The sequence below is a fragment of the Saccopteryx leptura genome, chromosome 3, assembly GCF_036850995.1.
Source record: "Saccopteryx leptura isolate mSacLep1 chromosome 3, mSacLep1_pri_phased_curated, whole genome shotgun sequence".
NCBI lineage: Eukaryota > Metazoa > Chordata > Mammalia > Chiroptera > Emballonuridae > Saccopteryx > Saccopteryx leptura.
In genome coordinates, this window is record NC_089505.1 from 332,541,048 (window position 1) to 332,562,575 (window position 21,528).

At 52.3% G+C, this 21,528-nt stretch overlaps 1 protein-coding gene and 1 long non-coding RNA gene across 2 annotated transcripts in view; one reads left to right on the top strand and one right to left on the bottom strand.

Annotated features, from left to right (window-relative positions):
• Positions 1-21,528, top strand: part of LOC136401251 (uncharacterized) — a 786,796-nt gene that overhangs the window by 665,742 nt on the left and 99,526 nt on the right. The gene's annotated exons all lie outside the window — the stretch shown is intronic.
• On the bottom strand, positions 1,952-20,207 carry GDF6 (growth differentiation factor 6). Its single transcript, XM_066372473.1, has 2 exons — positions 19,787-20,207; positions 1,952-4,811 (listed from the first exon to the last, which is right to left on the bottom strand). The coding sequence occupies exons 1-2, from the start codon at positions 20,205-20,207 to the stop codon at positions 3,847-3,849; spliced, it is 1,386 nt and encodes a 461-aa protein (XP_066228570.1). The 3' UTR covers positions 1,952-3,846.

Genomic DNA, 21,528 nt, shown 5'->3' on the forward strand with positions numbered 1-21,528 from the left:
AGGGAAATATCTGAATTGGGGACAAATTAAGGTTCAGGGCTGGGAGTCTTCAGGGCAGTTGGGAGGTTGGGAGAATTGGATGAGTGGTATAGAAAGAGTAGTGGGAAAATGCAAAGAATCTTCAGCTATTTCAAAAACAGCCACCACCCAGGAAAGAGAAAAGACCTTTTTGTTTTGTTTTGTTTTGTTTTGCTTTCCAGACTATTTGTTCCTCAAATCCAGAAGTCAAAATTATTTTATTAAAAATTTCCATTTGGATGCAGTGGACAGAATGTTGGACTGGGACATGGAGGACTCGGGTTCAAAACCACCAGGTCGCCAGCTTTAGCGTGGGCTCATCCAACTTGAGCACAGGATCACCAGCTTGAGCACAGGCTCACCAACTTGAGCGTGGGGTTGCGTGCTTGAGCGTGGGATCATAGACGTGACCCCATGGTCGCTAGCTGGAGCCCAAAGGTCACCAGTTTGAAGCCCAAAGTCACTGGCTTGAGCAAGAGGTCACTCGCTCTGCTGTAGCCCCTCCACCCCAGTCAAGGCACATATGAGAAAGCAATCAGTGAAAACTAAGGTGCAGCAATGAAAAATTGATGCCCCTCATCTCTCTCCCTTCCTGTCTGTCTGTCTGTCTCTCTCTCTCTGTCAAAAAAATTTTTTAATCCATTTGGGTAAATAAAGTTTTGCAAAATGACCTGGAAACACAAATAAACATTGTTTCCATAGGAAAATATTACTGTTATAAACAGCCTACTTGCAACTAGCTATTGAAACATGATCTATTTGTAAATTGACCATTACTTTGACAATCAAAACACAAAAACCACAACCAAGGCTGGTTCAGAAAATTGTAGAAAATCTACAGAAGCCCGTCAATGACCTAAACTATGGGCTTCTCAAGGCAAGACAGAAGCCAAGAATTCACTGAGTTTTGCAACCCATATCCAAGTAACCCAGCAGCCACAATTCATATATTTCAAAACCAAAGGCAATGTCAGTGGCCTCTGTGGCAGCTTCTCCACACGCTGGCTGCTCCCAATCATTGTGGTTAATGGCAAATTTTTCACCCTGACACTTAATGACTAATTAGAGAGCAGATAGAAAATCTGGGGGCACAATTATGTAAAGGTTAACTCCGTAGGCTCTAGGATGTGAAAGAACTAGGTTAAATCTTAAATACTAGATTTAACTCCCTCAGTTACTTGAACTCTGCACCTGTTTGCTCATCTGTAAAATGGGAATTATTATAATACCTCATGGAGTTTCTAAGGGGTTGAAAGGAGAGAATGCATGTGCAACATTATTTCTAACATGTAGTAAACACTCAGAATTCCACTTGTACATAGGTTCCCTGATTTGCAGCAAGAGATCAAACAGAAAAACATTTCATATCTTCAGCTTCCAATAGGCCATAAAGGTAAATAGTAATTACTGACATTTTGGCTAGTCTGTGTAATTTACAGCTTTCTTTTTGAACATTAAATAAACCAAGAAATAATCCAATTCTTATTTGAGCTCTTGAGATGCTAAAATGGGGCACAGGCTTATAAACACTGTTCTAATAGATGAAAGGTATTTGATGAATGAAAATTTTATGGAAAGAGAGTTATGGAAGAGTTATGAAAATACAAATTTTGGCTTTTAAAATAACCAGTGTCTTTTCAGACATTCAATCCCTCATCACTGACAGTAATTCCTTGAGAAAATTATTTTTCTAAGTAGATCCATAAAACCAGGCTGAGTTATTAAGGGAGAAAATGAGTTTAATGATACAGTATTAGATTATCATCCAGGAAAAGTATACTGTAAAAAATGTTTTGAATATTAATTGACCTCTGGTAAATTTAGTGTTTGCAAATACTTGTATTATAGTGAGGTAGACAGTTTAAAAAAACTCTCCATTAGACAGACTTAAAATTTTGTAATAATATTTAAGAAATGATAACATTAAGGAAGAATGAAATATCTGATTAATGCTTAACTTTATACAACTCGAATATAAACTTTAAAAATATTAGAAATTATAACATTTGAGTGCATATAACGTTTTGTACATTAAGATGAATTGCATGCTGTCCATTTCCTCTTTGCACTTTCAGTCACCTTAAATAAACAAATATATACAGCCTTTTAACAGAACAACAGTGCATCCAAAGCAAATGTGCATTTTAAATTACTTCTCCTGGCCGAGTCTTTTATTTTTACTCAGCATTTTATATTAGCATTTATTATCATTCTCAACTTTTCTTTGACATATTGTAATTCTCTGAACCAAACAAGCAACAGGTTGAAATCAAGAGAGAGCAAAACCACTTTGGAAAAACAAAACTTTTTAAATGAATGGTACAAGTTGCCTTGTTTAAACCATTTCATGATCAAAGATGAGAAGGAAGCAAAGTTTTCAAAGGGCCTATTTATGGGCAATGTTTGAAAATAATACTGGTGCAGGCTGCTCATGTCTTTGATATTCTGGGAGTGGGTACTTCCATTACTCTGTGCTCTCTCCTGCTTCCTCCCTGAAGATGAATTCCACCCCTGCCTCCTTTCTCACTGCCAGGTCTCCATCTCCCACCCCAAGATCAATGTAACACTTTGCTCTTTTCACAGTTTCTCATTACCAAGTTTTTAAAACATTGTCTAACTGGTAATTACAATCTGAAACAATTCTTTTGGGGGAGCCCTGGGCTATTACTGGCTAGTAATCTTTCAGGAATGTCAGAGAGAGGGGAGGAAACACAGATTTTAAAGAAACTTGGGAAACAGGGACTTGTCTCCCTTTTCAACCTTCTCTTCTCTGCCCCTGGCCTGCCCTTTCTCCCCATCCTCCTGTGGGGCCCACCACCTCCCCTCCTGACTTCACCCTTTTACTTCTGGGGTCACTTTCCCTCTGCACCTCTTACCTTAGCTATAGAGTTCCCCATTCCTTTCTATTTTTTGTTTGTTTGTTTGTTTAACTGGAAAATCACCTTCCCCTTAAAAGGGGATGTCTCAATTTTGGCAAATTCTGTTCAAAGAAACACCAGGAAGGGTGTTTCCTAAGTTACCTCCAGCCAGGGCTACTGCACCTCTGTGTCAGGAGTCAGAGGCAGGCCTTGTAGTTTTTCATTCTCCTTCAGGGGGTTCCATTTGGACTCATTCCTGTCATTCCATCCATACCAGCTCCCTTGCCCCCACCAGCAAAAGCAACTCTAAAGGCAGTGTGACCTGAGCCCCCTGGAGTGAGATGCAGGTTGCCAGAAAGTATACAAGTAAAAAAGGCCCTCTTGGGCCCACCTCTCTCAAAGCTCTTCGAAAGGCAAAGCCTTCCTTGGTTTATTATTCCTTGTCCCAATTTCTCTATTTTAACACTTTCTAATTGGGAGTTCACAAGGCATTGGCTATGATATAGCCAGAAAGACCCACCTTCTTTACATAGGTAGAATACAATCAAACCGAGATGTGGTCAAACGTGATTCTTCCTCCCACACCGTTTCCCTTCTTAAACTACCATATTATTTTTTTTTTTCAATTCATGAAGTGGTTGAGAAACAGGTATGTGTCTCCCCTCCGCCCACCTCCTATCAAAACCCGTGAGACACACAAGGGAATCCAAAGCCACAATAATAAAGATAAAAACTAAAGAAATCCTCCTTGGCTTGTTTTACCAGGGCAGCAAGGCAAGGTGTGAAAATCCGTATCTCTCTCTGGGCTGGCAGGTGAAAGGTTCTGGGAAGGCTGAGCTTTCTCCTCTCCCACCGAGCTGCCTGTCCAGGCTGTTCCCCCCACCCTCTGCCTCCAAGGCCGTCTCCTCTTCTGCCTCTCTGCAGTCAGGCCTCCCCTGCGGTCACGGGCCAAGGCGGCAGGAAGGCGCCGCTACCTGCAACCACAGGACTCCACCACCATGTCTTCGTACTGCTTGTAGACCACGTTATTGCCCGCGTCGATGTATAGGATGCTGATGGGAGTCAATTTGGTAGGCACGCAGCAGCTGGGCGGGGTGGAGCCGGGGTCCATGGAGTTCATCAGCGTCTGGATGATGGCGTGGTTGGTGGGCTCCAGGTGCGAGCGCAGCGGGAAGTCGCACATGCCTTCGCAGTGGTAGGCCTCGTACTCCAAGGGCGCGATAATCCAGTCGTCCCAGCCCAGTTCTTTGAAGTTCACGTGCAGGGGCTTCTTGCTGCAGCGCAGCCTCGACTTCTTGCCGTGCCGCTTGCCGTGGCGGCTGGCAAAGGCAGTGCGCCGCCTCCGGCGGCCAGGTGAGGGCAGCCAAGGTCCGGCGTCTGGGGCGCCAGACTGCGGCGGCCACGACCCCTCGGCGCCCGCGCCCGGGCCGCCAACCTCGCTCGACCCCAGCTGTTCGCGCATCTCGGCGAACAGGTTCTTGCGCTGGGATCTTGTGAACACAACGAGCAGGGCGCGTTCCTGGGGGAGCCGCACCCTCCGACCGAAGCCCAGACTCCGCAGGTCCGGGGGCGGCGGCGGCTGCTGGGGCCCCGGAGCGTGCGCCTCGGCCTCCCCCGAGTCCGGGGCACCCCACGCGGCCCGCAGCTCGAAGCACAGCTGCTTCCAGGGCTGGTGGCGCAGGCCCTGCCACACGTCGAAGACTTCCCAGCCGGCCCGGGGCGCCCCCTGCGGGTCCAGGGTCCGCGCGTCCAGCACCAGGGGGGACCGGCAGGGGAAGAGCTGCACGTGGAGCGGCCCGGCGGGCGGCCCCCGGGGCGCGGAGGGCGCCTGGCGAAAGAGCCTCAGCTCCGCGCCCACCAGCTCTTCTTTGTCTGAGAGCGTGGACACATCAAACAAATACTTCTGTCTCCGGAGAGCAGTGTGCGGGAGATCGTCTGCGAGATAAAAAATAATTACAGTCAGTTTCACTTAAGGGGGAGATCAGCCCGGTGCTCCGCGGCCGCCCCGGGAGGAAAAGGGCGGGGAGCGGGCAGGCCGGCCGGGAGCTCAGTTCGGCCAGCCCGGGACCTGACCTCCCGGCGAGGGGCGGCGCACCAGGTCAGGCCCGCTCCTCCGCGTCAGCCTCGGGTTCCCGGGGCGGAAGTGGGTGGCGGCTGGAGAAGGGGCCGCCGCGGCCTCCCGGGTTTTCCCCCAGGAGTTGGCAAGTAACCATTAACGTGTCCTTTGTGGTTGCGGACCTGGGCCGCACTTCCCCCAGATCTCCTCTCAGCTGGCTCATTCTCATTATTCTCTTCTCAGTTTAAATGTCATCTCCTCCTAGAGGCCATCGTCAACCACCTTGAGCTAAAGTAGCCTCCCTCGCTCACGATCACAGGACCCTGTTTTATTATCTTCGTGGCACTTAGCACTATCTACAATGACCTCGTTCATATTTCTCTTTAGTGGTCTGATTTCCCTAGCAACAGCCCCCCCCACACACACACACTAGCTGACCGGGGCTAGGACCATGTCAAGTCCATCTTGCTCCTTTTACAGCACTTCGAGTTGCGTCTGACCTAGTATATACTTGCAGGTCAATAAGTGAGAAACTTCTAGACTAGCTATTCTCAATCTGGCTACCCATTTATAATCTAGAAAACCTAAAAAAATTACCAGATGCCTTAGGCGTACTTCAAGCAACTGAATCAATATCTGCAGACAGGGCTTGGGTATTGGGGTTTTATTGGTTTTTACTTAAGGGTGCACTCCTAGTTTAGAACCACTTGTGCTCTAGGGAGAAGTTGCTGCCCATCAGGAAGTTTTGCTAAAGTATTTGACCCAACACAAAGCAGATAGAATAAAGAGGTGTGATTTCTTTCCTTTTCTTTTAAATTCACTATTTAAAAACAAAGAGTAATGAAGTTTTCAAAAGTATTTCTTCATTTGCCATGAAGAAACACACACACCAGGTATCTATCCATTGAGGAGATCCTGCAGTCGATGAGAAATAGACATTCCTAAAAGGAGAAAAGCTCAGCCACACACACACACACACACATACACACACACACACACACACACACACACACACACACACACACACACTGACATTCTTCCCTCCTCCACCCACACAACCTGAAACTTTCATGCTTTTCAACTAATCCTGAAGATAAATCTTTGGTTACAGGTGAGAAATAGAAATGTAGGCCATGTGGGGGGAGCAACAGACTTTGAACATCCAAGGCGAATTCTTTAAAATGAAGACAAAGCTGGACTTCTTTTTTTGACACATTTGTCTATAAAGCCAGCCCCACTTCACTATGCAAGGCAGAAAACTAAACAGATTTTTCTGGGCTGCCTTCTCATAAAATATTTACAACCCAGCAAATACAAAAAATCCCCAAAGCCCCCAGCTTTCCCCAGAAGCTAGTAAAGTTTGGGTCAATTTCAATAGTAAAAGTGTCACTGGGTCCCGGGTTCAACCCTCACTGCCAGTCCAGATGTAGCCTCAGGGCACTAGATCCGGAGCCTCAGCCACACCCAGTCCCCACGATGGGCAGACCGCAGGGCTGGCTGCCTCACTCTGACACACAAGTCCCAACCTGAGAGGGAGCTGTGGGAAGGGTTAGAGAGGTGAAAAGGGAAAAAGCTGCTAGAGGCCGTTGATTTATGGAAGTAAAGACCTTCAGACTGATCAGGGTCACATTAAAATCAGTAGGAATTCAGCATGCTTTCTTCTCCTCCTTTAAAGAATCCTGTGTCGAACAATGCTCAGCCACCACCCAGATCCCTAGAACTATGGCCTTAGGCTTTACTTTCGTCCCTAAACGAAGGATGTGATGAGACGCACAAACCTAAGGCACTTGCTGCACCAGCCAAGTGTGAGGGAGGGCTAACATGTTTTTCATCCTCACTTTATTCACAAGCACAGAACAGTTCTGTAAAGGAAGTATCCTTATGGCTCTCATTTTACAGATGGGAAACTCAAGGCTCAGAGAAATTAAGTTAATTACCAAAATCTGAGAGCTAGTAAGTGGTAAAGTTGAAATTCAAACCTAGGTCTACTCCAAAGTGGCAGCATTTAGCCCCAAATCCCACTGCCCATTGCCTCTCTATTACAGTCAAGGTACAAGAATCTAAAAGCAACCAGTAGTTGCCATGGTATAAGGAATAAGATATAGTCCAAACTGTATTTGCAGGGCTTGCTCAGATAAAATCCACGTCCGCTTACGATGTAATTCTTGAGAGAGTTTGCCACTGGCTGGAAAACATTAGGCAGTGTAAAGGTTGATTTATTTCTCTCGGGTGCAACATGAAGAGATCAGCCTGCTTTTGTTTGCATTCTTTTTTTTTTCTTTTAAGTGTGAACTAATTACTACCTAGTCTGCAAAGCTAAATCACATTTCTCTAGTCCTCAAGTGTGGTCAGAACAAAGGAAAGTATCTATAGAGATAGGGCTCTATTGATTCTGCAACCTTGGGCACTTACTCTTTCCAGGGACTGGCAAAGAGTGCAGATGGGCGTTTCAGCACCTACATCCTGCTCCTTCTCCTCTAAAGCCAGCTCCATTCTGTGGTTTGATGGGCTTCACGTGCATGCACATGGACACTCTCAGGGTACAGGTGCACACATTGGTCCTGTGATGCACTCTTAGGGGGACAGATCTGACGGAGAAGCTCTCCAAGCCCTGGAGGTGGACTCAGGGCTATTTGGATAAGAACTCTATAGCTCAGGTACCATAATAGTAGTAGCTCTCAAAACCACGGAATCTGCTGGGGCCCCTCCATCTGCATCCTCAGTATCACACAGGAAACTGTTAAATATGTAAATTCTCTTGGGCCCCACGGGTTTGCGTTGAGGCCCAGAACTTGCATTTCTAGTAAGCTTCCAGGTGATATGATTCTGCTGATCAGGGATCTCATTTTAAGAATACTTAATCTAGATGAGCACGTCCCTTGGCTCTTCAGATTCCCCACCATTTGGGGAGGACACAATTGGAAATGGACAAAGTAGGGCTGTCCAAAGCACAGGGCCCGGGCAGGGTTTGAAGGTGGTACTCAGGAATCAAGTTACCTTCTTACCCCAGCCCTATCCTGTCTACCCACCAGTCACCCTCATATTTTTTTACTCTTTCAGCCACACGTTCTCTCACTGGGTCTCCTGAAGCTCTGCCCCCCTAAACAGAGGGTCCAAGAAGGTGACTGCTCTGCGTAGCTCCCCTGCAGACCACATTCCCCACTTGTCTGGACCTGCTCTAGAGCCATGCTTCACAGAAACGGCCCAGAGGAGGTACCTGACCTGGGGAGCACACACACCACTGTCCATCCCCAGTGACCCTGCAGACACTTTGCTGACTAACAGGGCATTATAACGTCTGGCTCTGCTGTCATGGTCACCTGTGGGTAGGAAGCTGGCCCTTCACCCTCCTTTTCACAAGCCTCCCCTCCCTTATATACATGAGGGCTGTTATCAAATGACCCTCTCTCTTCCTTGCCCTTGAGGAGAAACATTGTACTTTTCATTTCAAAGTTTGTTTGTGACATTTTCTTACATCCTAGAAGTGGATCATTTGTTTTAGGCCTTTTAATGAAATTGGTCAGTTTTACATCAGAAAATTTTTGTTTTTATTTTTTGCTTTTAATTTGCATCAACCTGATTTATTACAGCTTGGACCAGACCCCAGTTAATTCAGTGTTTGTTGACTATTAGACATTGAGACCTTGCAAGTTACAATCACTGGATTTGTCCTTGTCGACCTTCCCAGCGGGCGGTGGAAGAAGGGTGGAGGAGAAGGAGGAGGAGGAGGAGGAGGAGGAGGAGGAGGAGGAAAGCACCTGCGGATTTGAAAACAATTCTTCATGAATAGGTCAGCCTTTTTTGAGTGAAGAGCAAGTTAGTAAAAGGTGAAGAACACCTCAAACATACACATCTGGTGTGGAATCAATAGAAAAGAAACAAAGGAAAGAAAATAAGTAAACAGAAAAAAAAGAGCTAATCACTTGCAAGGTAGGGACAATTAAACCCATTTTAAGTGAGGAAATTGGCTAAGAAAGGTAGAGGCATCTGTGCAAAGTCACAGCACTTGGCTGGAGGAAACTAGACAAGCACGCACTAGATGGGTAAGGAAAGGATGGCCAAGGCCCCAAAGACCAGACGCCCTGGGAGCCTGAGCCCCAGGAGGGTGGCCTAAGAGAGGGATGTGCAGCGGCGGGGAGTGCACCTTGCTGTCCATGGCTTCCCTGTACCATCTTGTACAGGGTTTCTGAAAACCTCCCACTTCGTTTGTTTGGTCTGGGGCCAAAAGGGCCAACATTGCATCCTCCACGCCACCCCCCAAAGACATCTCTGAGTAAGTACACAGCTTGAGGTCCTTTTTGAGCATCCTGTTTGGATTTTCTGTCACTCGCCCGTGCGCCTGAGGGTGCGCCCTGGGCTCCAGCTCTCCGGACCCCCGAGGCCCTTTGCTCCACAAACTCTGTGCTCCTCCACGATAGGCCCACTCGCGGTGACTTGGACCGCTACTGTCCAGGTGTCTGGTCTGCCGCCACTTGCCTCCTCCAGCCATCCAGCCACATGTCACGCCCCATGCCGTAGGAAAGCACAGACCCAGCTTTCCCACTTCAGTTCCCCTGGTGATCATTTTTATAAAGGAAACTCCAGAAGTCTTTGCAGCTAAACCTCTCCCTCGCCTTTCATTTTAAGCCAAAGGCAGCACTGAAGCTTTACGGTGCATCTCTTGGTGCCAGGCACGTGCTCACAGCTTTGATGGCTTCTAGTGTCCAAGGTCCATCCTACAGTTACACTCATTTATAGATGAAGGAAGTGGGGCTCCATGGGATGTCTTCACTTGTCCACTATCTTGTAGCTAGCCAGGGACAGGATCTGAAAGTCTTAGCTCCAACCCCTCCCTTAAGTCCTGCAGCCACATCCTCTCTACCAGTGTTCTGATAAAGCCCTGGAGCAAAAACGGAGAAAGGGAGGATACAGGACACACATGCATCATCAATGCCATCAACACAAGGCAGGCTGGATTACTCCAATAGGTCTTGGGGGGGGGGGGGTTAGCAGAGAATTCAAAGCTGGGTTTGGAGCCACTTCTTCCCCAGGTCCCTCGGGGTTAGCAGTGCCCTGAAATGCCACAGTTCACAAGTTGGAAATAGAATCAGGTGTCTTGGGCGAGAAAGAAGGAGCCACCAGCACTCTCCCTCCCACTAGCCTCCTTTCCCTTTAAGTCCTGTATAAAAGAGGCCTTTGGGTGCTCCAGCAATTAACCGTTTCTGGGACACAATGATCTTCAGGGCATCTGTCTGTGCTCTTGTCCTAAGTCAGACTTCTGTTGAGATATGAACCTTGCAAACTGCCGAGTTTGCTAAGCATCTTCAAAGAGGCTCGGAGTCAGGGGGCAATCCACACAATTCAGCCTCTCCAGGGTGCTCTTGCTTGACCACACCACATAATAATCATAATTGCAAACATTGGTGTAGCACCTACTGTGTGCTGAGCATAATCTAAATTCTAAACCTACAATAATTCATTTAAGTCTCAAAACCATTTAAATATGTATATATTATATATAATATATATATTACTCATATATACATATATATATATATATATATATATATATATATATTGCCAGTATGCTCATGTTATTAATCAGAAAACTAAAACAGAGATTAAAAGTAACTTGCCCAAGATAAAAAGAGGCCTGGCTGAGTATCTGTGCCACCACCTTGGACATCCCAGCCCTTGATCTCTGTGTCTGGTAGAATCTCTAAGAGGGCTCCAGCTTTTTCTGACTGCACATTTCTGGAGGGAGAGATCAACCCTTGGTCCCCAAGAGTCACTCATTTTCTAATCAGCAGAACTGCAGGGATGCCAACAATTGGATTTTTGGGGGGGGTTTTTATTCATTTTTTTTTTTAGAGAGGAGAGGGAAAGACAGGGAGAGAGAGAGAGAGAGAGAGAGAGAGAGAGAGAGAGAGGAGAGGAGAGACAGAGAGAGAGAGAAGGGGGGAGGAGCTGGAAGCATCAACTCCCATATGTGCCTTGACCAGGCAAGCCCAGGGTTTTGAACTGGGGACCTCAGCATTTCCAGGTCAACGCTTTATCCATGGCACCACCACAGGTCAGGCCAACAATTGGATTTTTGAATGAAAATTTACAAGAAAATTTAATTTTCTCATCCACAAAATGAGAATAACACCAGCTCACAGTCACTGAGGGGGGGGTGAAAAGTGAGATAAAAAGTGGGAAAGATATCTGGTGATATATACAAATGTTAGTTACTACTGACAACATGGATTGAGCACAGGAATCTGGAGTCCAGGAGACATAGATTTTAACCCTGGCCTGTGGTTTACTGATTGAATGACCTTGGGTGGAGTGAGTCATAATCTCTACCAGTCTCATATGCCTTGCCTATAAAATGGAAGAACCACCCTTACTCTTCAGAGTCATCGTAAAGGTCAGAATCAAGGCACACAGGGCAGTGCACGACACACACAGCACTCAATACATGAAGCCGGTATTACTACAACTATTCGCATCCGGGTAGGGAAAGATGTAGGCACCGGGTCTCCTCTTGGCCTTATTTGAGGAGGTGTAGTTCAGTTATCTCCACAGACTTCCAAAAGTAAGCAGAGGAAAAGTGCTGAACAAGAGGGATGAGGAGAGAAGCAGAGGCTTAGGGTTCTTGGTTATATAAATTCCAGAGAAGGGCAAATCCTCACCCCCATCATCTTGATTCTTTTCAATCACCACCCCTCTGGGGCCATACCTACTACTGTGGTCCTTCCCACAATGCCAGGTGAGCAGAGAACCTCTAGCCTGAACCTCAAGGAGAAGGCCCTCCTTAAAGGCTCCCTCCTCTATGGGATTAGGACCAGTGCTAGTCCATATGCTAACCTTTTGGCTCCCTGGCCAGGCAGTGGCAGTCCTGAGGGGGAGAAATATTAGTCTCTTTGTCCTGCCACCTACTCCTCCCTTTAGTGTCCTTTTGTGAGACATGGTATGTCCGTAGAATCAGTCTGGGATGGGGGTGAGAGCAATATTCCCGATCTTCTCTGGGCAAAAATTAGGCACGTGTTGGAAAGGAGTGAGAGAGTGGTTATTGCAGTGAATGACTCCTTGGGCTGCAGGCCACCAGGCCAGACCAGCAGCAAGTCACCCGCGAGGTTCCTGTTGGTTGGTATATAAGGGTGTGTGCCTCTCGTCACACACTCACCAGCCCAGCTCCTCTCTGGGTCCCTCAGCTTCCCCAGAATTTTCCCTAATAAATTTCTCAGCTTTTCTCCTCCTTTCGAAGACTAGTGGGGCCCAAGGCAAATCCTCCAGTGTCTCAGGAGGCTTACCCATCCTCTGTCCAAGTCTCTCCTCCCACCCTACGCTCCTTCCTAGATGAGCCTGGGCCTTGCAAACCCCACAGATTAAGCGAGTCTGGTGGTCTGCTTGTATCCTGAGAGAAATTACAGTGTTAGCAAAGTAAGCTCTGTCTCAGCGTGAGGCAAACGAGTGAAGAGGGAGGTCAGGGGAACTCAGACTACCACCAGCCGGAAAACAATACTTCTCTCAGCCTCCAACGCAATAAGGCCAGTGTCTTGCTGGAGACAGGGCCAGCCCTCTCTTTTGAGCACTGAGCACTGGGCACGCCCAGCAGGAGTCCGAAGGTGCTTCAAGGAGACTCCTCTCTAGACTCAAATGAATTCATTTACAAAGTAGTTTCCATGAACTTGGTGCAAACTCTCATGGCTGCACGTTCTGAGAGGAGCTCAAGAGCAAGAGGCACGATGCCGAGCTCCAGGACACTTTACAAGGCGTTTCTTTTCACTGCGGGCCCAGCCTAGCCTCCTGATTATAGAGCTCAAATCTGAATTGGACATGACCCTAGGTGAATCCCAAACAGAAGCTCGGGACAGTCCCCACACGCTCCCCACCCTCCCCACCTTCCTACTTTGCGAAAGCAGCCTGCGCCCCGACGTCGTCCTCCGCTCTGCTAACTCTCCGAAGATTGGGCACGCGGGCAGCGCCCGGACCCGGCTGGTTTGCCAGGGACCGCCCTCCTTACACCGTCGACCCCCCGTAGGGCCTCCCGGGAGCCCAGGGGAGCGCTGCAGGCCCGAGGGCGGAGAGGGCACGGGAGGAGAGAGTGGCAGATATAAAACCACGGCCTGGGCGGGAACAGAATTGGGCCTTTTGTCTTGCGAGCTTCAAGGTCAAAAGTAGAAGAAAAGATTCCCACATCATCTGTCTTTCCCGCTCCGACCGGTTCTGAGGTTGCAGATGGGGAAAGGGTTCGAAGTGGGGTGTTGTTGTGCGTGAGGTAGTGGACCCTCATCGCCCAAGGCTTCTGTGCAGGATGAACCTCACTGATGTGTTCTTCAGAGGGCTCGGCGGGGCGAGGCTTCGCGAAGAGATGGCCCAACCCACTGCACCCTGGCAGACTACCGAAATAACAGCAAATGAGATTCGTGGTGGAGGCTGTGGGGACATTGTCCAGCGTTGTTCAACATCGTCCTCAAGGGGGTGGGAGCGGCCGTGACTGGTAAGTGTGGTGGTGGCTGGACCACTGACCTTGAAGCCAGATTTGCAAAGCAGATGGGCCGATTCCCTTTGTTTCCTCTGTTCCTTAGGAAGGGGTGTGTAAACCCTTACCGCTGCTAGCACCACCTCAGAGCCAGCTCTCTGCGTTGGCCCTGCTCGCTCTTTCTGTGGGGCTCCTGAAGCTACACCCAGCCGGCCTGGGCGGGAGGCGGGAGGCCCGCCCTCTTCTCTCCCGCACGCCCACTGTCGGGTCCCTAAACCGTGCTCCGCCCTCCGGCTCCCGGGCCACTCGCAGCGCAGCGTGCAGCTCCGGGAACGCGGACCGGGGCTGCGTGCTGCGTGCCGCCGGCCTCTTCCCAGCGCCGACAGCCCCTCACCCCAGCGCACCCAGTCCTCGGCTCCCCAGCAGCGCTAATGGACTGTCCTCAAAGGCAGGAAACAGCAACCCTGGAATCCATTAGGCCGAAGAGGACCTAGTCAATTCCTGTAAACAGGAGATACCATTTAACCAACATTGAACTTAAAAAATAAACAGCCAGGACTTTATAAGGAAAAGAGAGAGGCATTAGATGCCAAGCGACGAAATGGCCTGTTGGATCGACATTCTCGCTTTCCGCATCTCACAGCCTCGGCTCAGACCCCTTCTCCGAGTAGAGAGAATAGTTTTGAGCAGTTACTCGACATGCGAGGGGTTATTGAACTAATAATGTCCTTCACTTTACTTAAAGCTCTGGACTTACTGCTGATGTGCTGGAGGGCGTTCGGTGCGCGCAACAGTCCTGGAGGGAAACCCACGTTCTCTTCCTACCCTATTCCTGTCAGGCTCTTTCCCCCACCTGGCCATCAGATTCCGTCTCCCTCTCCCCACGCCGCTCCAGCAAGAAGACATCGCCAATTTCAAGGTGTGCCGCTTGCCAGAACCCCGAGAAGTCCAACTGGAGAAAACCCGGGTGTGCTAAGGCCTCGGTCCATGCAACGCCCCACGCCCCTCCCCCCACGCGGGTTCTGACGACGCTCATTCTCTCTAGTCCGAAAGCGGAGCTTTCGGATTTGTGGGAAAAGGATTTACAAGGCTTGTCGTGGCTGTGGCTTAGGTAACTTTTTTTTTTTTTTCTAATGTGCAGAAATAACAAGGATATCCGAGCACGGTTTTTTTTCTTCCCTTCTCCCACCAGCCAAACTCTCAGAACCAAAGAGCCCTGCGGTGGGTTAGACACTCGGTGCCATCAGATTGGCCCTCCTGTCTAGGACCCTCGCCCGGGATCCCGGCGCCAATCTGCACTCTTGCTTCCGTTGATTCTGGATGGTCCTCGCTTCTTGCTAAGGCGGCCCTTGTAAGCGTCTTTAAGGCAGTTTTCAAGGACTTAGGGATGCGGATGACAAATGATATTTAACAACAAACCAATGGATAGGCGATTGGTTTGTGGCCTTAGTGCATAAATCATTCCAGCCAGAAGTGCAGAACAAACTTGTGGTTTATGGCTTCCTTTCCCCTTATTCCCAGGCCTTTTCCAGGGCCTTCGGGCTCACCTGGCTGAAGAAGGGTCCTGAACCTGCTGAGCAACACTAACCCGGAGCCGGCGCTCACGCACACACTTGGAAGCTCAACAATTCTATTCCAAGGCTGTTCCCTTTTTCCGGGGAAATAAACCTTAGATTGGAACCTTCTGCCGGCTTCCTTGCTTGCTTGGCCGTCTGGTCTGCATTAGTGTTTTTATAAGAGACTCAAACAAATCGAATACAAGGTCACCAAATAATTAACAGTTGTGAATTCCCTCCGTCCCCATTAAAATACTTCCCCGCTTATATTTCATTTTCCGTTTGCCAACGACAACAGGATCCCGGCAAAAGCGCTGCTGAGTTGACTACAAAAGCGTTCTGCGGCCCAGGTCCGCCCAGAAATTCGCTGTTTTGCATAAACGTGCTGCACCAGACCAACTCCAATCCCGAGAGAACTCTTCGCGGCCCTGAGAACGCCCGCCCCGCAGCCCAGTTACTTCACAATTGTCCTGCCCTGCCCCCTGCTAATCACGGCCCGGAGGGTAAACCAAGAAGCCAATACACAATCAGCTGAAAACTCTCAGGAGATTCATTTCTAGGGTCTCAAGTTCTTCAAGGATGTTCCGATCTCGTTTGGGGTTTTATCTGTTCCCTACTGCCTCCTTTCTGAGAGCGCTATTGTGACAGCAACCAAAAGAAAAAAAAATACCTTTAAAGTGTGTTCTTATTTCAAAATCATCTGGAAACCTAAGTCGCAGCAATATTCTTAGACTCATTTTGATTTCCTCATCCTTGGGAGTTGTGTGTCTTCTGTGTGTTTTTTTTTTTTTTTTCCTGGTTGGAATTTTGTGGCGCTCCTCACTACAAAAACTGCAAGTCTGGGTTTTGTTTCTCTCTCTCCCTTTCCCTCTCTCTCAGCCATGTTGGATTCATAGAAATTCTAACTGTCTGACTTTCCCAGGCCCCCGGGGCCTGGGGTCCAATCTTGTAATGAGTTCTATCTTGTTCTAACTTTAATGTTTCTATACCCAGCCTGGTCCATTCTGGTCCTATGACTGTACCAACATACATATGCACACACTTTCTCATCTTGATAGATCCAAAATCATTTAAAAGAACGATATAAAAACATTGTAAAGTATCGGGGATAACATAGTTTGTGCTCTTTACAAGGTGTATAAAGAGGAAACAAGGCAGACCCTTAAATCCAAAGTTCCATTCCAATTACTAACTGGGTCTTGAGAGACTGCAGAGGGATATCAGACCGGGTAGGAAATCTGTCCATTGTTTTGCTTCTTGCCACACTCCTTTAGAAATGTTCTCACTCTTTACCCTACCTATATAGAGCCAAAGCCAAGCACGCAGGGTCTAAAACCAGGTACGAACTTCTCCTCTCACTACTTGTGTGACTTTGAACAACTTGCTTAACCTCTGTCTTCCTCAATTCACCTGGAAAACAGTGGTTGTAACACTTTCTGGGAGGTTGCTGTTAAAATTAGAAATAACTCCTGTAACAGATTTTAGCATAATATTTAGTACACAGTAAACCCTCAGTATATCTTGGTTACTGGTATTACCCCTAGATGTTTAAATAAATCGAAAGAAGGGACATATTCATGAGAAAAAAAAAACCCACACAAAACTGCAATAAGCTCCTCTTGCGGGTGGGGGAGGGAGAGAAGGTGGCAGGGGGAAAGGAGCCCAGAACGTGCAGTCTTTATAAACCTCAAACGCTCTTCGTGCGCTCCGGTGAGACTTTACCCCTCCCTGCTCCTGCACTTTTAGTGGAAACCTTCAGATGGAACTCTGGATGTCTCGGATTCCCGGGTGAGGGAATTTTTACCAATTCTGCACGTGAGTAAGTAGTTCATGCCCTGTGAGCCGGCTTCGGGATTCCTGCCATATTTTTTGCTCCTCCCCCCCTGAGGGACCCCTGCTCCTCGAAGCCAAGCCTGCCACATTCGATGGCGATTTAAACATCCTCGAGGCAAAGCGCCAAGTGAGCGCGGCTGGACCAGCTCTTGGCGGGCCGCTGCTCTCTCCTTCTCGCCCCGCCGTCCACAGGTTGGGGGAGGGGGTGTTGGAGGGTTTGGCGCGTTGGGGAGAACCCACGTGAAAGGGGCGGAAGTCCTTGCCAGGGGCCGGGGATGCGCGGCTGGCGGGTTCCTTCCATCACGGGAGACTAGACACCGTTTGATGTGTTATGACATGAACCCTCAATTAGATCGCTGAGTTGAAACACTCCAATCAGGGGCCCGATGCTAAGCAAGCCCCGGAAGGTCCAGCCCGAGGTCACCGCCGGTGACACATCAAATCAAAATCAGTGAGAGGGAAAGTGAGGCTTTCCCTTTATCAAGCTGGGCTGTAGCTCCAACGCGCCCCCTCCTCCGCGCGCCCCCTCCTCCGACCGCCCCCTCCTCCGTGCGCCCCCTCCTCCGTGCGCCCCCTCCTCCGCGCGCCCGCTCCTCCGACCGCCCCCTCCTCCGCGCGCCCCCTCCTCCGTGCGCCCGCTCCTCCGCGCGCCCCCTCCTCCGTGCGCCCCCTCCAGCCCGCGGTTACGACTCCTTGGCCCCCGCGCTGCGTGCTGGCTGCATAGCCTTCCCAGTCAACTAACCGTCTTTCTTCTCGTTTTCTGGGAACCTAGAGAGTGGAAGAGACCGCGCATTTGAAGCTGCGATCCAAGTGGTTATTCCGCATCTCCTCCCGCAGGAGACCGCGCGCAACTTTAGCTCCATAAGGTATTCGGAGCTGAAGCCCGACGTCTGGATCTGAGTCCGGCTAGCCTAGAGACCTTGGCTGGGAAATAGAGAGTTCTCCCTGAACCCCCAGCCTGGGCGCGCGGCCAGGCCCTTCCCTACTTCCGATGCCCGAGGGCGTCCGGCGAGGTGCCGGGGGAGAGGCTGTAGCGTAGGTAACGGTGAAGCGAGCACTGGTCTGACCCGGACCTGAAGCCCCCAGAGACCCCTCCACTTGCCTGAACGACACAGGCTTCGATAGACACTTTGAACCGCCCGCAGAGTCCTTTGGTCCCGTGCCAAACACACAGGGCGCAGAGAACAAGCCAGGGGGGTCTGTGTGGGGGAGCGGCGGAGGGTCTGGAGGCTTCCCCTCGGGGGGAAGAGAACGCACGCCCAACCACCAGCCAGCCTGGGCCTCCGAGATTTGTTCCCCTGGGGAAAGGCTTCTCGAACAATTTTCTCTGAGCTTCCTTAGTATCATCTTCGACTAGGGTGGTAGAAAAGGCGGGCAATACGGAGAAGATGAAGAGCGAAGGAGACAGAAGCAAAGGTGGGGGTAGAGGAGAAAGTTGGCCAGCCGCGCCGGCAGCCTGGTAGCCGGGACCCAGTCCCAGCCCTACGAAGGAGACACGTGCGTTTGCAAAGGTGACTTTAGTGGTCTTAAAATCACTATGAAACACCCAGCGCTCATTTGCCGCCTGAACCTTTCAGCAGCTCATGAACCTCGCTGACCTCCGGCTGCAGCGTGAATCCAGCACCAGCGGGAACCTGGCCCGCAAGGAAGGCGACTGCGTGTCGCGTGGGGAAAGTCTGACGTTGGGAGCCGAGGAAGCCCCGGACCAGCAGTCGGCACTGAAAAGCTTCGAGGATGTGAGGGCGCCCGAGGCCCCAGGGGCAGAGCAGTGCTTCCAGCCCCAGCCCGAGCTCGCAGGCTTCTGAGCGCCCCGCTCTCGCTGCCCAGGAGTGGGAGGCGGGAAAGACACCCGCGCGGAGCTAACTCTGGGCGGGACCGCGGCGTGGGTCACAGCATAACCCTCTCATCTCTTCCTCCCTCTCTCCTCATCCCCTCTCTCCCCCTTCCCTTCTTTACTTTTCTCCCTTCCGTTGCCGTCTCCATCCGCACTGTTATCTCTCCTCTGGCGCCTGCGGGTTCCTCTCCGGTTTCCGGGACCAGAGGGGACCGTGAGGTTTTCTCGAAGGCCCTGCCTACGCCGCAGACCGACCCGCAGCGGAGAGTGGGCACCAGGGTGCGCGGACACTCAGTAAGCGCCGCGCCGGCACCGGAGACCAGTGACCGGTCCCTGACAGGGGCGCAGAGAGAGGGGAGCCGGCTGGCCGAGAAGGGTGGACAAGCCCACCCGCGCGCCCATGTGGATGACACACTAATAACAAACCTCAAAGGGACCGGCCGGCTCCTGCCCCGGCCGCTCTGCCAGGTGCTGCCGCTGTCTCGGCAGAAGCCCCTCGGCGGCGGCCTCGGCGCGGCGGGAAGCTCACTCACCACCGCGGCAAAGGCGTCCCGAGGCGCAGGGCTCCCTCCCCGCTGACAGTCCCCACACCCTGCTCCCGGGACGCGCCCAGAACCCTTGCGACGGCCGGGAGAGGGCACTGCCAGACGCAGCTCGCCGACTCGCTCCCACGACCGCGGGACTCGCTCCCACGACAGCGGGACTCGCGTCTGCAGTCTCTCCGGAGCGGATGGGAACTCGCGGCATCCCCAGCGCTCCCTCCTGCCCCGGGGTCCGCTCGGCCCGCAGGCAGGTCAGGCCTCGGTCCCGCAAACCCCGGCGCCCCGGGCGCAGCTCCGTCAGCACCCGCCGCGACCCCGACCCAGCCCGGGGCGTTTGCCCGCCACCTCCGCCCTCCACGCTCCACAGCGACCAGAGGAGCGGCCGCCGCGCCGCCTTCTGCAAAGACGAGGGGGAGAAGGCAGGACAGTGAAGGGAAGAGGGCCGGACGGCAAACTGTAACTAAGTCTGCAGCCGAATCCAGAAACTTACTCAGACTTTTGAAAAAACTGATTAAGGAAAGAACGGGGAGGTGTCCAGAGCGAGAACGGAATCCACAGATGCCGCCTCCTGCAGGAGCCGGACCGGAGCCTCCGCGGCGGAGCGCCCGGGAAAGAACTCGGGATCTGCTTTGCCACTTACCCAGCCCCCTGTCCACAAAGCTAGTGATCGTGTTCGCCGACTTGGAAGACTGGAAGAAGCTGGCGTTGATGCCCAGCTTCTCGGCGACGGAATAGGTCCTGTAGAGTGACAGCATGTACTCGTGGGGCACCACGCGCGGGCCCCTGCCGGGCGGCTCCTGTGCCGGCGGCTGCGGCGGCGGCGGCCGCCGGGGCTCGTGCTGCGCCCGCGGCCGCGGCTCCTGGAGCTCCGGGGCCGCCCGCGCCGGGGCGCTCCCCTGCGGCGCCCGCGGCGTCTGCCCTTCCCTGGAGCTCCGCATTCCCTTGGCGGAGCCCAGCTCGGCAGAGGACGAGGACGAGATGGAAGCCTGCTGGAACCCGGGCAAATCCCACAGGAAACTGATGAGGAAGACGGCCGAGAGCAGGACCCTGGGAGTGTCCATGGCGAGCGCGGGGCAGCGGCTCCCGCAGACAGCGGCGCAGGGCGCGGGGCGCGAGGGGCGCGGAGCGGCTGGACAGCGGCTGGGGCCGGGCTCCCGGGGTGGACTCCGAGTGCGAGGAGCCGGGTCCCCGCCACACAAACCCCGGCCTGCCACGCCCCCTCCCGCCCCCAGCCGGGAGGGGAGCGAGGGGAGGGAGGGCAGGGGGAGGAGGGGGCGGGGAGGCCGGTGCGCGGACGGGGGGTGTGGGGAGAGGGTCGGCCCCGTGCGGGCGCGGCGGGGAGGCCGGGTGCGCGGACGGGGGGTGTGGGGAGAGGGTCGGCCCCGTGCGGGCGCGGCGGGGAGGCGCGGCGCCCCCGAGGGAAGCGCTCGGGGCGGCCCCGCGGTGCGCGCAGAGCCGGCCCAGGGCGCGGGGCAGGGCGAGGCGGGCGCCGCCGCCCCACAGCGAGGAACCCGGGGACATCCGCAGAGCCAGGGTCCCCCTAGCACTGTCCGATGCTCTGTCCTGCAGCTTCGCACGGGGTCCCCGGACTCACCAGCGGCTTCCACTTTCCTGGAGAGTGCGACGCCGGAGGAGGGAAGCGGCCGCGGCGCCCCCAAAAGACAGCTCGGTGCAGGCACCCCCCGCAACCGACTGCGCGCCGCTCCGGGCGGTGGCACCGTCCTTCCTCCGCCTCGATCTCCAGGCCGGCTGTTCGCTCCCCGAGGGCCCAGCCCCCGGCCCCGGACGCCTCTCGGTGCGTCAGGCACAGGGCCCAGCCCCGAGCAGCTCCGTCCTCTCGGTGAGGTACAGCTCTCCACAGAGACGGGGCATCTGTTTCCGACCCTCGAGGTCAGGCAAAGGCCACCAGTTAGAGCAGGATGGATGCTAAAAGCCGCTGTGCTCTCCTCCAGGCCGCAGCCCCTTCTCTCGAAGTCGCCAACCTCTTCTGACTCTGGCTTTAGCCGTTTCCTTTCTCCGTCTGCTCCCCGGGTCCTCTTCCCTCTGGCGGCCTGTCCCCCGCCTCCACTGTATCCCCATTTTCCCTCTCTTCTTTACCTCCGCTTTCAATACTTCCTCCTTCCCCAAGTCCTTTCTGCATTCCAGCCCTTCTTTCCCCAGCCCGCTCTCTCTTCACTCTGCCCTCCCATCCCTTTCTGCCTTCCCACTCTCTCCCGCCTCGGCCTCCACCTCCCCGTCCGCGGACCCTCCCTTTACAGCTCTTCCCCAATCTGTTTCTCTTCAGCCCGGCCTCGCCCCATCACGAGTTTCCTTTATCTGTCCCCAGATTCTCCGGGCCTGTCTTCCCGCCCACTGCCCCGCTCCTTCCTGGGCCTGACGCTG

What these genes read in the sequence shown, in the direction of transcription:
- GDF6 (XM_066372473.1), bottom strand. Translation starts at nt 20,207, where the DNA reads ATGGACACTCCCAGGGTCCTGCTCTCGGCCGTCTTCCTCATCAGTTTC. An exon ending in CTTTGTGGACAGGGGGCTGG is followed by an intron (nt 4,812 to 19,786) that starts GTAAGTGGCAAA and finishes TTTATCTCGCAG; the next exon opens with ACGATCTCCCGCACACTGCT.